The sequence below is a fragment of the Lepidothrix coronata genome, unplaced genomic scaffold, assembly GCF_001604755.1.
Source record: "Lepidothrix coronata isolate B3197 unplaced genomic scaffold, Lepidothrix_coronata-1.0 Scaffold35, whole genome shotgun sequence".
NCBI classification, from domain to species: domain Eukaryota; kingdom Metazoa; phylum Chordata; class Aves; order Passeriformes; family Pipridae; genus Lepidothrix; species Lepidothrix coronata.
In genome coordinates, this window is record NW_016690215.1 from 1,825,096 (window position 1) to 1,843,784 (window position 18,689).

At 41.7% G+C, this 18,689-nt stretch overlaps 1 protein-coding gene across 2 annotated transcripts; it reads left to right on the forward strand.

Annotated features, from left to right (window-relative positions):
* Window positions 1-7,715: 7,715 nt before the first annotated feature.
* CLDN34 (claudin 34) lies at window positions 7,716-17,164 on the forward strand. 2 transcript variants are annotated; one of them, XM_017812222.1, is made up of 4 exons: window positions 7,716-7,900; window positions 8,004-8,154; window positions 13,451-13,586; window positions 16,149-17,164. In XM_017812222.1, the coding sequence occupies exon 4, from the start codon at window positions 16,209-16,211 to the stop codon at window positions 16,851-16,853; it is 645 nt and encodes a 214-aa protein (XP_017667711.1). In that variant the 5' UTR covers window positions 7,716-7,900; window positions 8,004-8,154; window positions 13,451-13,586; window positions 16,149-16,208; the 3' UTR covers window positions 16,854-17,164. The 2 variants fall into 2 exon arrangements, with proteins under 2 accessions (XP_017667711.1, XP_017667712.1); XM_017812223.1 differs by lacking the exons at window positions 7,716-7,900; window positions 8,004-8,154; window positions 13,451-13,586 and adding an exon at window positions 14,239-14,281.
* The last annotated feature ends 1,525 nt before the right edge of the window (window positions 17,165-18,689 follow it).

An 18,689-nucleotide genomic window follows, 5' to 3' on the forward strand; every position in this document is an offset into this window, starting at 1 on the left:
AGGGTGGCCCAGTTCTAGTTCCATTTCCATCTGAGGAACCATTCCAACATCTTGAAGGATAGGGAAAGGGAACTCCAGCACCAGGGGTTTCTTCAGGCCCTGAGCCTGGAGGGGAGAGATGCTCCCCCCTCCCCCCACGCACGTGGTCCCATGGCAGGCACAGAGACAGCACACCGGCGTGGAGAGGAGGCAAGAGAGAGTTTATTGCTGGGGATGTTACATTTATAGGGTTTAGGAGGATTCACAGAGTAACCAATTAGAAGTCTCAAGGGGCTTACAGGAACACCCAATCACAGGAAGGTGTTAACAACCAATAGGAAGGGGTTAAAAGGGGCCAATGAGGACACCTCAGGACATCTCAGGACATTCCTGAGATAACACTACTGTGGGGGGTCTTGGGAAGAAGAAGCAAGTGTTTTCAAGGAGACCACAAAAAGCCATTTTAAGACATGTTTAAACAACAGTTTTCCCATATAATGCAGGTTTAGTGCCACAAATACCTAATCTAAACCCACACCCTATCAGTTTAAAGCCATTCCCCTTTGTTCTGTCACTGTATGGCCTTGTTAAGAATTCCCTCTCCAACTCTCTTGTAGGCCCCCTTTAGGTACTGGAAGGCTGCTATAAGGTCTCCCTGGAGCCTTCTCTTCTCCAGGCTGAACAGCCCCACCTCTCAATCTTTCATCATAGGAGAGCAGCTCCAACTCTCTGATCATCTTCCTGGCCCTCCTCTGGACCCAGTTTAACAGGTCCACATCTTTCCTGTGCTGGGGACCCCAGAGCTGGACACAGCACTCCAGGCAAAATCACCTCCCTTGCCCTGCTGGCCACACTGCTTTTCATACAGCCCAGGGATACATTTGGTTTTCTGAGCTGCAAGCCCACACTTTTGGCTCATGTCCAGCTTTTCAACCATCTCCAGATGCAGGATATAATATCAAGCTCTGAATTCAAGCTTAAAGTGCTGTATAATTGCAGCATAAGTGCCAAAGGTTGTTGATACCACTGCAGATGCACCTTTGTCCTGTTTTTTTTATAGTCCAAAGTGCCTGGGTTCAGACACATATCAGTTTTGAAGTCCAACTCCTCAGCGTGCATGGGCTGCTAGATCTGGATTGCAGTTTAGGGATATAGCTAATGGCCTAAATTAGGAGCCTAATTGGCCTTGATTCTCTCGATAACCAAGCTAGGGAGGGTTGCTGAAAGAACTTGATTCAACCCAAATATCTCTCCTCCTCTTGGCAGATAAAGCTAATTTAGGCATTGAAATCAGAAGTGGGATTAATCTGTGCCTTGGGGCGCTAATTTAGCATTAAATTCTAACAGCCAAGGTGGTGTGGTGTGCAGCATTAATTGCAGGTCTATTTGTCAACTGCTTGCACGTACTGAATCTTTTTGGTTTTAATACAGAAGACATGTCTCCGGCATTTAAGACATAGGGATTTTTACAAGACTGTTCAGCTACCCTGTTCTCCAAACCCTGTGTGTTTGTATACAATTATAGTTTGAGAATTAAAAAAAAAAAGCTTTTCTTCCTATTTTTGCTGCAATATGGAAAAAAGAACTATGTGAGTAAACTTTGTTATCTCCCTAGTTTTGCAAAGGTGGAGTTACATAGACCAGCATTTCTATGCGATGGGCAGTTCCAACACACCAACAAGAGATGATTACAAGAGAAGCCCAGTGATAATGGTCACTGTTTGCCACATATATGGCAAACAATGAAGAGGAAAGTTGTATAGAGCAAAATTGGTAGTCTGGGTGTGTTCAAACAAATTATCATTTCGTATGGTGACATGCAAAGCAATTAATCAAAAGCAAGTGGTAGAGGTCACATGGCCAGGGGGATGACATATAGACCAGAAAACAGTGATTCTCAAAAACTGTGTGGGGTCACAGTGAATGAACAGCTCACATGAGCTCTAAGCTCTAGAAAAAAGGCTGAAACAGTGGAATATGGGGAAAGTAGTAATTTGCAATGCAACATTACTGAAAACTTCATAAACTTTCTAAAATATTGTGTCTAATCCCACTATCCATGTCCAATGCAAAGGTGTTGAAAAACTGGAAAATGAGAGAAGAGACTCATGTAAATTATTAGAGAGTAGAGAGAGTATCTCATAACAACACAACCCAAGAGTACTCACTGATCAAAACTGGGATTTAAAAGTTGCTGTGTTTGTGCTACTGAGCATCATATACGACATGAGACTTGTTTAAAGCAGAGAAAACCCTCTCAAGAACCAGCGAGTACAAGACAGATACATGAAAACAGAAATTAGGTGCAAATATTTAAGGGTGTCGGGAGTGCAGTGCTGTTGTCATGAACAGCAGGGAAAGTGCAGTGTGAAGGTTGGCCATAAAGTCTCTGGAAGTCAGGAAGCTGGGAATGAAAATTTTATGGTCACCATAAATCCACCTTTTGTGTTTGCTGTTCTTACATTACACAGTCAGATACCAAGGTGTGACTACTTCAGTAAATATTTAGATTGCCTACAGTTTTATAACTGGGGTCTTAAAAGAGCAGAAGGAATTATAACATGCGGCTGACAGGTCAGGAAAATAGATGTGAATTTGCAAGCCCTTGGCTTGCAAATGGGGCTTGAGCACTTCAGGCAGCATGGCTCAAACTATCTTTTTTCTTCCATTATAGACCCTCTCCACACATATACCTATAGGAATTGCCATAAACTCTTCCCCTTATACCAGTTTGATTAGTTACCAAGTTTGCTTTTGTTTTTTCTCATGTGTTCTGAGATTGTATATGAGCGAGTCTTCCTACCAGTGCTCCTGTACTGACCAATTTAGCTGTCCTTAAAAACATTCCCCTGTTCATCAGCTCTTCCAGGTGCTTGTCCTGACTTTTTGAAACTGTCCCCTGCATGTACTGGAGCCAGCATCATTGGAGAATTGATGGCCTTTCATCTCCTTTGCCTTGTAATTTGTAAGCTGGCTATGGAGTGCTTTGAGGGAAAGTTTGACACTCCTTTCCCCCGATGCCCAGGTAAATGACAGACCAGCACAAGGATGAAAAGTAGAGCTGTCTTCCTTTTGAGTTGGAGTTGCTGCAATAAAACACTTTTGAAAAGCAGCTGCTCTTTACATATTTAAGGCATTTGCCCTGTCTGGAGCTCTTTATGAAACTACATCCTGCTCTCCACTGGCACCCAGCTTGTGCCAGTAAGGTTGTTCATAAGAAATCTGTTTTACTTTCTGCAGTATCCTATTTTATCTGTGTTCTGGGTCACCAGAACATTTCTATTTATTTCCTTCTGCAATAATCTAAATAGAGTACTGGTCAGATGAAAGATCACAGTGATTGTTCAAGTAAGACGATAGCCAGAAACTGGGGCAAAGGTACAGAAACCCTTTTAGGATGTCAGTAAAGATCCTGAAGATCTTCTAGGTGAGATCCTGGCCATGGTCAGCTAGGGAGCACCTGGTGATTCACATGTTTCTCCTAAAGTAGTACTTTAATAGTGCCCCATCATTTGTGCAGGGAGTTAATTTGTAAAGCTGTTAAACCTTCATGCTATGTTACCAGCTAAAGGTTTCTATTGATCTCTTACTTTAATGAAAATTTCCTTTTAATTTCGTTTTAATGAAAGTTTCCTTTAATGAAAATTCATAGCTATTTGATTTTCTTGTTACTTCTAACAGCTGATAAGAACAAGCTGCTAAAGCAGCTCTAATGAAGTGAAAAAAGGCCTGGTGGTGTAGCACTGCAGCTCCTTCACAGCGCAGAAGCACTGCCAAGGCAGAGTGAAACCCGAGTGTGACATGTTGATAACATCCTCCCATCAGGTGGTCTTTTCCATTGGCTCTGAAATGTCAAGTCTGAGGGAAATGTCTTTGTTAAGCTTTGAATGACCTACTTTTGGGTATCTGGGAATAACCAGGAGCCTACCCAAACCACAAGAGTGCATCTAATTTTAGCAGCCCTTCATTTCACGCATGCAAGCTTTTGTTCTGCATCTCCAGGAAAAAAACATTGGTTTCTTGCTGAGCCAGAGACAAATCTTATTGGTTTTAAATCAGCCCCTTGTCGAGTCGCGATCGCAGTAAAATCGCCCCTCTTAAAATTCTTGAGTCTGTAATAGTCGTCTCAATTTTGCTTCAAAAACTAATAATGAGCCCATTCTAAAGGATCTACAGTTGCTGGTCTCTGATGAAAATGTCTAAACAACCTATGCTGGAGATACTCTGGGCAGCTGTGTTTTGTATGTTCCCACTTCTCCCTTGTTTTTAATTGACCAATAGTAAAAGGGTCAGCTTCTTTGTTGGAAGTTTCTGAGAGTCTTCTAGATCGGTTATAAGGCAATCCAGGGAAAGTTAAGGACAAAAAAAAAGAGATATTACTGTGTCAGCAGGGTCTCTGAGGACACTACTAGTGGTGTAGATGGTGGACAGAAGCTCTCTGACATAGTTTGGACAGAAGAAGCACTAAAAAGTATTTGGCCATTGATAGGGATATTAGTGCTGCACAAGATTGTTTGAAAGGAAGCAAGTCCAAATGCGGGTGAAACACAGGCTCCCTAGCTCACAATTCCTAAATTGGACATTGAACAATCTCTCTTACTAGGAGGGACAACATATAATCTCCCTCTTATAATGTCAGAGTCCACTGTAGTGTTAGGCTAAAACATGTTTCAATCTCACCCACACTGGACAGAAAAAAATACAAGTGGAACTAACACAGAAGATAGTAGAGACAGAGCATTGTGAATGTTTATTTGGGACTTCACAAAACAGAAGAGAAATCAAAGCCACCAAAATACAATGACATAATCACAACAAAACTATTACCGTGTTCTCTGGAGCCAGAGAACTTCCCAGTCAATGGGATTAACCATAAAAACAAGCAGTACCTGCTGGCAGCTATAAACAGGGTCAGTGTAGTTTGGAGTTGAGTTAAGTATCTGATAATGTGTAGTGTTTCCCTGTGGAGCCCCTTGAGGTTGGCAGTAGGTACCTCTCTTCAGGGGCAAGCCTTGAGCAGCCTGGCTACTGCACATCCCAGCCTTAGCCAGGCTTGGCAGGATAGACAATGGTAATCACTCTAAAAGAAAAAGTCAAGCTGTTAAACAATTGAGCCCTTTGCCATGCCGTGACAGGAGCACCACTGCCTCGGGGTCATGTTTAGGAACACAGGAAGGAGCCTCCAGTGGCTCATTCATCCCATCACCTCTGGCTACCTCCATCTGCAAAGCAACATAGAGCCAACCCACTTGGAGGGCTCCCAACCCCCTCTCCTGGAGGCTTTCTTCCCCCTTCCTCAGGCATGTGCTATGAAGTGCAGGGGGGTTTAACCCTTTCAAAAGTCCATCTTGCTTTTGGGGGGTTGTTATTGCAACAGCTATGGAGTTTGTCTATTCAGCTGTCCCATGGGCTCTTTATGGGATTTGCCTCAACAGTGGGGCAACAACTGGCATGAGGTTATTGTGCAATCTCTGAAAACACACCCTCATCTTTTAAGTTTTGCTTTTTGATGTCATTTAACATACTGTTTACAATGTATTTGTGATCCATATTTGAAGAGGCATGGGCAAAACAGGAAGGTCTACTGCTGCTGGGCCATGAAGCACTTAATGATGTGAGTTGTGTTGAGTTGGTAGAGTTGTCTCATCTCTGAATTTCACAGGTTTTAAAGGACAACTTGGTTTGGCTGTAAAGGTATATAGTTAGAAAAGGTGTTTACGTAAATATTTTTCTGAGGCTCAAGCTGTGGTTTTAGAGGCCTACACTTAGGTTCAGTGTTGGATTTGGACAGATATTGGTCTGATAATCCACTGAGGTCAAGCAGTGAGTGACCAAGAGTGAGGAGGCAACAATTCTAATCCCCAGTTCACAGATCACAGACTGGCAAACTGCATGCAGGGAGGCTGCTGTGCTTTCTGGAAGAAATAACCTTTGTCTTGAAAAAAAAAAAGCAAGAAAATACTTGTACCTGAGCCTCTGAACTATTTACAGGCTCTGTCTGCTGCTACTCGTTGGGCAATGCATCTTCCACAACCTCTTGATTTCAGGTTGTTTTTTTCAGCATGGCAAATAAAAGGAAAAATAACTTGAAACAAATATTTCCTGTTCTGTGGTATTGAACAATGAAATTGTAAACCACAGAAGGGACCATGCTTGATCTAAACGCCTTTGAAGTCAGCAGAGCTCTTTCCACTGATTTCAATGCACTTTGGGCCAAGGCCACAGGAGGAAAAAAGCAAATGTTTTCTGCCTGAAAAAAGTTTTAACCATTGGCATTCAAAGAGCAATAAAGTCTGATGTGTAAAATGTGCTCCTTTAAATAAAGTAGTCAGAAACTTAGTTAATTTCCATCTGCTTCCTGATAATTTGTCACTTACAGTAAAAATGAATGTGTTTATCATAATCATACATTGAGAAGAAAAAGCACTTAATGCTGTCATTCACTTCCTATCTTGCTTCCATTCCATTTTGTGCATATCGTATTTCTCACTAATGTGATTGTGCTTATGCTGCTGGTTATGTTATCACAGATTAAGCACTGTAGATTTCCAATTGAATTAAACTTCACTGCACTGAGGGTGGTTGACAAATATATTGAAATCGTTATTTTTCTGTACAGTTTAATCTCTAAAACATCACAGTGGGTTTGGTTTTGTTGTGTCGGTTTTTGCAGGTTTTTTTTGTGACTGAGGAGGAATAGATCAGAGATAGAGAAAAAACTGTTGTTCTGGGAGTAGTGTAGGGGATGCCACTCCTATCACAGAGTTAGCCAAGTAGGCTGCATGCAGCAGCTTCACGTGTAAAATCAGCAGTAGTTTTGCCTGCATATTTTGTTTCACATAGTTATTAAATGCAAGGAAAGGAATCTATCTGCTAGCTGCCTACTGCTCAAGGGTGCTGTCCTTCTGAATCAGCAGGCTCATCAGCATGTCAAAAGGCCATACTCAGTCTAGCAGATGACAGCAGCCCATCGGGTGGATGGTCCATGGGTGTGTCGCATCTCAGGCTTTTTGTCATGCAACAGCAAAGCCTGAGCAGCTGAGTTTGCCTGTGCAACAAACCAACCCTATCCAGCTGTGACCAGCCAGAGAAGATCCCAGACTGGAGAGCTGCAGAAGATGACAAGATTCTGTTGCCATGGCCAGGCTGCATTACCTGCACATGAAACCAGTGAATCAGTATTGGCTGGAAGACAGAGCAGGAGAGGATTAAAGGTGATGCAGAAAAGCGAAGGACATGAATTAATGACGTTTTTCAGCCTTCTTTAGTGGTGGCAATGACCAGCCATGTCGCACGTTACAGGTGAGAAGAATTTTTCGATGAGGCTTCCCATTTCAGGATATTTCTATGAAATAAACTTACCTATCTTTTAACACCAGGCTTTGAAATGTCCTCCTGCTGTAGGACCAGTGCGTTGTTTGGACTTTGGCAGAGTTTAGAATAGGGTTCAAAGAGGAGAAATCAGAATGGAGTTAAGAACATTCTTCCAATTTGCAAGAACCATTGTTTACATTCATGGGAAAACCATGAAGCAAGGCAAACATAATTTTTAAAAATGTGTGTTGTTAAGCATCTGGGATAGCAAACACAGTACTGTTTGTACTAAAGTATGGGTGCTGCCAACCACAGTCCGTCAAGAGACCAGTTCAGCTTGAATTTACTCCTTGAAAACCCTCCTCCTTCACCCCTATATTTCTTCCCACTGCAGAGCTGCATAAATACAAGAAGAAAAATCTAACAAAGAAGAAAGGATTATGAAATCACTTTGTTCTCTTTCAGATGAGAATTCCGTGTCCTTCAGGCTGTCAGGCAGGGGCATCGTGGTCTCAAGCTGGAAAATCATGTAATCAAAAAGGCAGATTTTCTGAATGGGTATCTTACAGGAAACTGAATTTTCCATGGGAGTTATCTATATGTTTTGGTAAGTGTTTTAAAGCAATTAGAATAAATGGCACATGGTAAAGCTTTCATATTTTTGTAATATGTTAATGATTAACTTACTTCCTACATCTTTGTTGACTTAGTGGGAGAGTGACAAGGAACTGTGAGGTACCTATTTGGTAGCGTAACAAGTCGGACAATTTGCACGGGCATTTTTTTCCACTTCCCTTCTGGAACTTGCTTCATCCAGCTGATTCTGCTTCACAGCCTTAGGCAACTCTCAGACTCACAGAAGTAAGTCCCCTTTTTTTTTTAATATGACTTATTTTATGAAGTGCTGATAGAGAACAGATGGGGAGAGATTTAAATATTTGTTTGTTTCCTATAAAGAATGCTTTCCCAACTGGGAATTGAAGAATTAAGTTTTCAAGCATTAAATCATAGGGATATTGCTAAGAAGAGACGTTTGAAATTACTATGCTGTTGGGGCTTTTTTAAAACTCCCTTTCTGCTGCAAGACTTACATTAAACAAAGGATTTGGTTAGTAAACCATGTACAGTATAGTCCAATAAAGCTACATCTAGGCTATAAAACTTTACAAAAGCAGGATTTGAATGTTAATTTCAAAATGCACGCGGTGCCTAAGAATATCTAAAGCAAGAATATTTGCTTAAAACATGAAATAAGTGGAAATTAATGAATTCCTGCTTACATTGGCTGAGAAAAACAATTTTCTGCATATTTTATATAGGAAGAGTTTGTCGTGAACTTTCTCTTTAAGGTGGTTACAAGTTGCAGTGGAATTCCTAAAGCAAAACTTTCAACAGGCAGATGGGTTGCAGACAGGGAGACTCAGACTTCGCTCGTCTATTGGAACATTTCTTAGTGTGTTTTATCTTAGTTTTGCTATCATTTACTAAGAAACAAGGATTGCCTCCTATCCTTTTGGAGAGCCCTCCTTTCAACCACCCACCCACTGTCTGTGGAGGAAATCTCATGAACAGGTTGCTGTGTGCAGGTTGTGTGCTCTCCCGTTCCCCCCTCGGCAGTAGCTCCTTCTACGCATTCGGCTCTGGCGATGCTCGTTTCCCCTGACCTGGTGCCCATGCAGCACGTCCAGGCTAACCCTCCAGGTGCCCAGAAATTCTTAATTTCTCCTGCAGGCTCCAAGAAGCATTAGTTCCCGTTCTTTTGGGTAGAAGGTGTCGCCTCTGGTGACCTCTTCCCAAGCCCCGAGGCTGTATTCAGTACCCTCATCTTCCCTGTCGTGTGTGAGCTCTCTGGGACCTGGGTATGGTTGCCTTAGTTACACCACCTGCCCCTCAGAGCTCTTTTCTCTGTGCCAGACACACAAAGTAAGCAAGCTTTGGGGATCTCTCTGCTTTCTGAAGCCTACTGAAAGGGTGCCATCTCAACACAGCCAGGGTATCAGCCTTGGTTTTCAGGGGCTGTCATTTTTGGAATATCCCTAAACTGTTCTACTTCAGTTCTAAATGGAGCTTCCTTCAAGACAGAGGCAAAACAACCTGTAGAAATTCTGATAATATAGGGTGATCTGGGTCCTGGGTCAAACCCACTGCCATCTCACTGCCTACAAACCTGCAATGTTTCCTTAGGTAACAAGAGCTTAAGGTGGGCTCAACCCCAGAAAAGTGAATTAGGGCTTGAAAAAACAGTGAAAAATATATAGAAATTATTGATTTCTCTTCATCCTACCATCAAAGCAAATCAAATTATTTTCCTGAAGTAAGCAAAGAACTTTTACACAGCTAATTTCAATGTATTCATACTTGGTGGAACAGAAATAAAGATTGCTTTGGTTTGCTTGTTTTGAAACACGTTGATGAGTAAATGGAAGGAGCAGAGTTCATAACACTGGATAGTGACATTTGGAGGAAGGGGGTACATAAGGCATGTTATAGCTGGAAATGACTTTTCCAGTAATTGCTAGCCCTATTAGTTTATCTTTTCTAATTGAAAATAAGCGTGTTAGAGACAGCTGGAACCTAAACATGAGATATCAGGGTTCAAGACTTCATGAATGTCAGGGAGACTGTGTTCAAGGAATGGACCATGAATGCAGCTAACTTTATTTCTAGGAAACTAGGAACAAAACAATTGCCACACTGAGTGTTTGTTTAAATGTCTTTTGAAGAAACTAGAAATAGACAGTTTAAGCAGCCAATGCTGGCAACTCTTGTGGCCAGGACCACAGCAAGTAAACAGCCTTAGACATAAAGCCACATTTCAACCAGAGCTGTGCTGCAACAGGGATGTTAGAAGACTAGAAAATATTTATGATGTTCTCTTCTAGACACATCCAAACTTAAGGGTCTAGGGAATTAGTACAGGCTCTTTGAGTATCATGTCAAGGATCATGCAATTTGTGTAAGACTTCCACAAATTCATACGACAAGCCCTAGCTCCATCTCACACTTCCCTGCAGCCTCTTTCAGTGTCTGAGATCTTATGCTCAAGGTGTTAATCCTGACCCATCCAGCTCTGCCTGGTGCCTCAGGTTCCAGATGGGGGCAGATACTGGAGGGGAGATGCTGCTGCTGAGGAATGTTATTACCCAGCACATACCAACTTCTAAAGGACCTCTGCTAAACGGCAAACTCCCTCCATGCCTCCATGCCGCTGAAAGCTGGAGCCATCTGGCTCTTAAATTATCATAGGAAATGATTCTTTAAAGACAAGTCTTGTGGGTGATTGCATGGCTGGGGGCACTCTTATGCTATCCTATAAGTTGGACATCTGTCCCTGGCACAGGCCCTCATTCCCCTCTGAGGGAGTCTGAGACCCAGTAAAGTCATGGGCCAAATAATATTTAAATGCGCAAATTAAGAGAATATACTAGGGTTTTTTCCCCCTGCATTTGCCTGCAGGGAACAGGTTGCCCAGAGAAATTGTGGACTCCCCATCCCTGGAAATGTTCGAGGCCATGTTGGATGGGTCTTTGAGCAAGAGGTTTCCCTGCCCATAGCAGGGTGTTGGACCAAAATGATCTTTAAGGTCCCTTCCAACCCAAACCATTCTGTGATTCTATCTGGCTTTTATTCAAGTCCCTACCTGAAATACATCTGTGAAGGAAAGCCCTTCCAAATGAAGGAAATGAAAGATGTACTAAGAGAGAAAATGACTATCAAATGAAAAGCCTGTAGAAGCAGCTCTCTTTTTTTTAGCTCTTGTCTCTAGACTTTCGTAAGACTGACTCCAGAAGCTGCTGGAATGCTTATTGGATTGGACTGAGTTGATTTTAAATGAAAATGTGGACAAAATCATGGGACACTGAGAGATGGCACTATAGCCACCTCTCAAAACATTTCTTACTTCTTTGGGTGAAAAGGGTTTTCAGTCATGCTTTTCTTTCACTGACAGAGACACCACGCAGACCTAGCTTGTTCCTCTTGGCGAGATTGCCTTTGTAGGCTGACTCCATCCCATGAAGTGGCTTGTGTGCAGACTTGGAATGCTGAAATCTACAGCTTTGAGTGAGCTGCCGAATCAAGAACCACATGGCAGTGACACCAACTGATTACTCAGAGGACCTCCTGTAGCTGATTGAATGAGCTCATTTGACTTACAACTTTTCGTATAGTGATACTGTTGCATCATGGTATTATTCAGACCACATAGGTAATCTTACTACACAAATTAAATTAATTCAAAATATTTATAGAATTACTAAAGCATGAAACCAGACAACAGATTATGCTGTCTGTGTTAACACAGCCCTGCCATATGATTTTTATTTTTTTTTTTTTTTAGTGGGTGACAAATTGGTGGCAGATCAAATTCTTCCTTTCCAAAGGGGATGCCTCTGTCTTTGCAATCTACAGAAATGGCACTGCTGGTGTTTTAGCCAAGTTCAACACCTGTATCACCCACCTCCTGTGGATGAAAACTTGCACAGTGTCACCCCCAAGGTGTGACCTTTTTCAGGGTCCAACTGAGACAAAAAGCTTGTCCATGGCTTCAAAGGGACCTTACAAAGCCCTGACTCAGGTGCTACTGTTCACCCCAGCCTTGCCAAGGGCCCTGTTGCTCTTCTTGCTCCAACCTCCCTTCCTCCCTTCTTCTCACCTTCTCTTCCTTCCTCCTTCCCTCCCTTCCTCCTTCCCTCCCTTCTTGAGGTCTCAGCAAGGGAGCCTCTGGGATGGGTGAAATCCTGGAGGGAGACGCCCTCTGCAGGTCGCTCACGGTTTTCCTTGGCATCTGCAAGGAAAATATCTTTTTTGGAAATACTTGACACAGTAGTCCTGAAAAATCAACGTATCTTGCTACACCCGGGGGAAAATGAGTTTCCCTGATCCTCGTTGCTAAAGGGTTTCTTTAAAAACAATGCTTCTGGCACTGTTCTCTTTTGATGATATCAGCAAAACCTATCGTGTGTTTATTAATAGTCATAGTGATAGACACTGTAATCAGGAACTGATTTGCTTTAATTTTGACATGTTTTCATATGGCAAGAAAAATCCTGTAACTATTTTACCTTGATATTTTGTTCCTTATTTTCTTGCTGAATCTTAATATCAGGAGGTAGTAAATATAGGCTTCTGTTTCATATTCTAAAACAGGCAAGTGTGAGAACTATAACTCAATTTCATCATCGATTTCAAAAGTACTTCTTTTGAACCTTGTTCTTTCTCTAAGTCAGTGATACCAGGTTAGATCAAATAAGCTCCAGTGGGCAGGGTGTGGAGGAATGAGCCAAAATGAATCAGACAATTTTTCGTGTGTCTAGACATTTGATAATTCACCTAAAGCCCATCTTTGTCAGCTGGTTGTTCTCCAATGTTTTCAGAACTTTTGTATAAACCTTGAATTCTTTCATCTTGTGTGTTTGCTTGTTCTGTGGGGGTTTTTCGTGAATCTCAAAGGAAAAAGTACTTTTCCTATTTTTTAATTTTATAGTTCAACTCTGGAGACAATTCTAAGTGTCTTAGCATGTGAAGATTTGATGGGGGCTCAGAATCACAGATACAATCTCAATTCTGTGAGCAGGCAGGTGGGTACATTCAATCAATGAAGTTACACACTAATAACATACTCTGAAAAGCTTTCAATGACAGGGATTCACCTGCTGACCTATATTTTATGACCTTGATACCAGCAAGTTGTTTAAATGAATATTTATTATGTACACGAGAAGTATTACAGACATATAGGTTCTGCACAAAGTGGTGTTTTCATATGGTTCAGGTTTAGCTACTGTGGGCTCAGCTGATTCCAGCAGAAGCAGAAGGGAGTCAGCATGGGACTCCCTTGCTCGTGCTCATTTCTGTCTCCCACCTTCCCATCACTGGACATGAACAGAAAAGATGCTATTTTGATGTGGAACTGGGACAGAAAGAAAACCATTCACAATATCCTGTGGGGTTACTGTGCTCTGTGTCTGGTAACAACAGTTAATTAGAAAAGGGGGTTTATAATCACTTTGTAAATAACACAGCAAATATAGAAAGTATTTATAAATTGGTTTTGGTTTAAGTAGATAAAAGCACAGAAGACTTCCAGAGCAGTTTCCCCCATGCCAGAGAGGATTAAATGTACACTTGCAATAATGGAAATTAATATGTCCCACAGGAAATCAGTCCTATTGGAGATACACAGGTGAGCTGGGAGGCCAAAACGATAACATTGCAGATGTTGCTGTGTTTGGCTGGCATCAAAAATCACTGTGTCCCATCCTCTTATTGCTGGCATCAGCTTCAGGACTGAAGTAAGTATGTAATGAGCACTGGTATAAGAAGATGGACAGGGTTTGCCTAAGGCCATATTGTTATGAAGATATTTTTTATTTAAGATTTCCACAGATGGATTTTTGCAACTAGATTGTATCATCTACCGAATCTGTTTAGTTTAAGATCAGTAAATAGAAAAGTTGTTGCTTTAGTAACAAAACATTGTTGCAGATTGTGATGGGGGGAAACAGTTTTCCCCCTGCAGTTATAAAATGGTAAAACCCCAGGGGGTGGTGACCCTTGAAGTTTTACCCAATGAGCGCTTCTGCAAAATATAAACATATCACAAGTAGACCAGAAGAGAAGGTAGTTGTAGTGGTTGTTGAAGAGGTAGCCATGTTGTAGAGCCACGAGGAAGGGGCTCAGAGCCCCTTGGGGCCTCTGCCACCCCCCTCCCCAGCCCTGGCTGGGGGCTGCAGGGACTTGGAACAGTGTTAGACTGGGCTAAATACCTATAGCTAGAAAGCTGAAGGAGTTTTCTCCACCTTGAATGGGCAGCAGGAGCAGCGGCAGAGACAGCAGTGAACAGAGACTATGGCTGAAAGCCAACAGATAAGAACTGAACTGGAGGAGCAGCAAACAGCATGCAGCCAAGGAAGACACAGAGTTGTCTGAAGAGAAAGAGAGCCAGCAGCAGAGAGAGCAGACCTAAGCTCTACAGACAGTTTTTGGGGTAAGAACTGAACCAAAAGACCCCAAATTCCTTGGAGACCTCTCCTAGAAAAGAGGAGGATGATGGACTCTTACTTGAAAAGAGTTGTGGAGTGCTACAGCACTGCAGAGAGGAGCTGAAAAGCTCAGGCGTCCTGGAAAGCTGGACCGAGACGATTAAAAGAATGCTGAGGGGTTGACCTTGTGCTCCCTTGCCGCTGCTGCTAAGCTAAGCTAGCAGTCTGAGATCAGAGCCCAAGAGCTCTGTAGGGAACTTGAATCCCCTGAAGATAGGGACCATCACGAAGACCCCTGCGCTTCGTGATATGACCGTGGTGAAGCGAGTTTTGTCCCTGCTACGCAGCCCACGGAAGAAAAGACCCTCACTTGGAGATGATGGGCTGAGGGGCTTGGATACCCCCTCGTGTGTACTGGCAGAGATCCAGCTACAGCTGCTGCATGAGAGAACCTGCTGCCCTAGAGAATGCTGCTCTGAGAGTAGAAAGGATCTTTCCTTCTTCCCTCCTGGACTTTTATTTGGAGGGGAAAAGAGATTTGATCCATTGTAAATACTTACGTCATGGTAGAGATGATTAAGATTGTATATAATCTATTGTAGCATTTATTTTGTACAGTCATTGTAATATATTCCCTTTCCCCCATTCTCATGTGATGTCTGGAAAATCCATCTCACACTGGGTTGAAATGTGGGAGGGGGTTTGGACTAAGGAATTGGATTTTGGGGCTCTCAAACCATGACACAGATCTATCTTATTATTAGACTTGAGTTGGTACAATATTTCTTCAGTCTTGAATGAAATAGCAGCAGAAGAAAAGGTATTTTAAATATAGAGATTCCTAGAACCTTTCAGATCTACTTTATAAGTTCAAGGTCACATCTTCTCTGATCACAGATCATTCATATAATTATCCAGATGGTTGTGCAAAAGATGCGGGAAATTAACAGGTTTGGGTTTTTTTAAATAGAATAAAAGCCTAATTCACATTCGGAATGTACAGTCAGCAAACAAAGCTTAAATCTTTTGCTAGACTAAATAAATAAAATATTTTCCACCACAGTCTTTGGATGATTCGAGCTGGGGAAGCTGGGCAGATAATGAACTAGTGGGATTTGCAAAGGTGAAACACTAAAGGGTGGGAAAGCAATGGCAGCACATCCAGGCTCCAGCCCCTGCACAGAGCATTATATTTCTGTTTAATTCAAGTGTTTCTGCTAATTCATGGTTAAATAATCTAAAAATGGTCAAAGTTCAATGCTCATTATTAGACTTTGTGGTCTAGATTTGCTCATGCCTCTGAACTGTGGTGTTTTCTGTCTAACACCAGTCCCAGCAACTCTTGGCAAGGGCAGCACAAAAGCTGAAGTCTGTTCAGTTTGTGCTGCTGCACCAAAACCACAGCTACCAGGAGAGAAGAGCACAGATTCTGCAGCTGTTTTGTAGGATCTCTTGCAACAGCCAGGGACCTGAGGATTTTGTCTGATTTAGTTTCTGCTAGCCAGTAACTCTAGGGCTCCTGATTATATGTAACATGTATGAGGATCTTTGAGCATAATGGTTAATTAACAAAGAAGAAAATAACTTGGAAAAAGACGTGAGTTTTCTTTTTGTGAATCTGAAAAGGAGATTGTAAGGGAGCTAATCAGAGACTCTTTCTGCTCCATGGGATATGATGACATATACAGAATTAAAACAAATATGTTATTTGTCCATGGAAATTAAATTTCAACAGTTCATTACAGTTGGGGAAAGATGACTACCATCCTCCCTCCACACATACATTGTCTCCTGATCGTTCTTTTTCACTGACAGGTTCACCTATTCACCCAAATAATAATTGCCTTTGTAATTTTATGTTTTTCTTTTCAGTGCCTCTCTCTCTTCACATGGCAACAGAGCAGTGTCTGCAACAGAGCAGATCTCCAGAGGATGAGCTCTCTGGTCAATGCCTCACACCTCCAGCTCACTGCCTTCGTTCTGGGTACGGTAGGCTGGATCTTGTGCACCATTTCAATGGGAATGGTGGAATGGAGAGTGTGGCACGTGGACAACACCAGCATCATCTCCTCTGGCATTGCCTGGGTGGGGATTTGGAAAGTCTGCTTCATCAGTTACCTTCACGTCTCGCCTGGCTATAGAGAACAGTTCTGCCATAAATTCGGTGGCTATGAGTCCTTCGTCCCCCATGAAATTTATGCTGCTCAGGGTCTCCTGTTGATCGCCATGTTCGTGGGCTTGCTGGGACTGGCTGCTACAATATTTGCTCTGAGAAATGTGTATATGGGAATCACTCACAGGACTCTTATTGCCCCTTTCTTCCTGGTGGGTGGCTTCTTCTACATATTTGCTGGTCTGTGTGTCCTGATTCCTGTGAGCTGGAATTTCTATTCTGTAACGCACAACCGGAGCATTGCTTTTCCTCCTTCTTATTACATGCCCTCCAGTCCAGTGGCTCAGGAAGCTGGTCCTGCAATTCCTGTTGGGATTGTGGCTGTCATTCTCCTGCTGCTAAGTGGGACTTTTTCTCTCTCATACAGATTTCCAGGGACCGCAAATACTATAACAAAATCCTGACAGGACAAATCCCCCGTGCTATTTCAGAACAAGAGCATAGTCAAGAGATAAGGACAGCAGGACGAGTGGTTGTATAGTTAAGGAACTGCAGAATTTAATTTTATTCTGTAGTAGCTATTTTCTTATATGAACCAATTGAGTTACCATCTTAATGGTCACATATGACCAGAGGTTCGTTTTTGAGATAACTGCTGTTGACCAGCAACTGTGATTAAATTTTGCCAGTTAACCTCTTTTGTATGTACAAACACTACTGATTAATTTATTTTTTTGTTTGTGTAAACTATTAACCATGCTCAAGGAGCTGGCTCTGAATGAAATGTCTTGTTAGAAAAATGTGAAATAACATATATTAAATCTGAATTTGTTTGTACTAAGGTCTTTTTGTCCATTATTTAATTACAGCTGTAGTAAAGTATCTTTTGTGACAAGTCAAGACTTTTAAAACCAATAATATGAGTGTCATCATGGTTATGTCAAATGACTCTTCCCTGAATTGTCTAACAAATGTCTTGCCAGTTTCTCCTCTTCCTCTAGGGCACATAAAGGGCTGTGTCTTTATTGCTTCTGTTTTTCTTTCAAGCTGTTTGCATTTTATGTTGCAACATGTTTGCCTGTGGGGAAGGTGCGCTCTTAGTTCCTAACTTAGGCAGAGCCAAAAAGTCTGCAAGTGTTTGCTTCTTCATCAGACACTTCACTGAATCCAAAGGTATTGCAAAAGACAGAAACAACTTGTACAAGTTATTACAAAACTGATGTCAAAACCAGGAATATTCAGTGCAACTTTCAGGGTATGATTCATCTGATGTAGACATCTATATCTAAACCGGTCACTTCAGGCTCCGTTTATAATCAATGTAGAGACAAAGCCTTTTTCAAGATGTAGATGCCTCGATTGGTTGGGAGATGACACGCTCCCTAAAAACCTGTTTCTCTTAGCCTACTATAATGGTTGTAATAACCAGGGTTGCTAACTCTGGCACATACAACGAAACTTCACCTAAGCAAAAAAAAACCAAAAAAAACCCCAAGAGAAATGTCCCAAATGCTGCAATAAGAACAAATTAAAAAAAAAAAAAAATTCAGAGATTGGGATGAATGAGCAAACAGGGTTGACAAACTGATGATCACTTGAAAGAGGTCCTCAAAAAGTTATTACACTTTTTAAGAAATGCAACAGGGATCTAAGTAATTTAGTTTTACTCTTTTAATTGTCCTGCATTTTTTAAAATACTCGTGGATTCAGAGAAAGAAAATTTAACAAAAATATATTCTTGTACATTGCAAGACAAGGTAAAATGCCAGCAACCTGGATCGTCTTGCTGGTGGCTGTTGCTACCCCAACTTGTCCTAGCAGTTTAATTTTTCCTACACATCTTCCACATGGTCGTGACTTTTCTGAACTGTCTGACTATGTAGAAACTCCACAGCACCTTCATTTTCTCTCCAGTCTCTTCTGAAACAGCAGCTTATCTCATCATTGGTAATTTTTTCATTGTTGCAAGAATTTATCTTTTGGCTGTTTACAATGCTGTAAAGCACTTTTAAGTGGTGTTTCAATGAAGGCAGTTTAATAGCTTGTTTATTATATATTGTTTCCAGTTTGATTTCTAATGTACAACCTTTATGATGTTGGTAGGTTTTGGTTTTAAAGGTGCAAATCAATAGAACTGTTATCTCTTCCCACAGGACCTATGATAATATTAGATTATATCATATTGTGGTTGTAAGGAAAAAAGAGACCTATCTATGTGTTTGTGCCAGCATTTCCCCACACTGGTAAACTACCAATATTCCCTGTCAAGGAATTAGAACTTTAACAGAAAATTACCAATT

Bases quoted from the DNA above. Each gene is read 5' to 3' on its own strand.
- CLDN34 (XM_017812222.1), top strand. From the start codon at position 16,209: ATGAGCTCTCTGGTCAATGCCTCACACCTCCAGCTCACTGCCTTCGTT.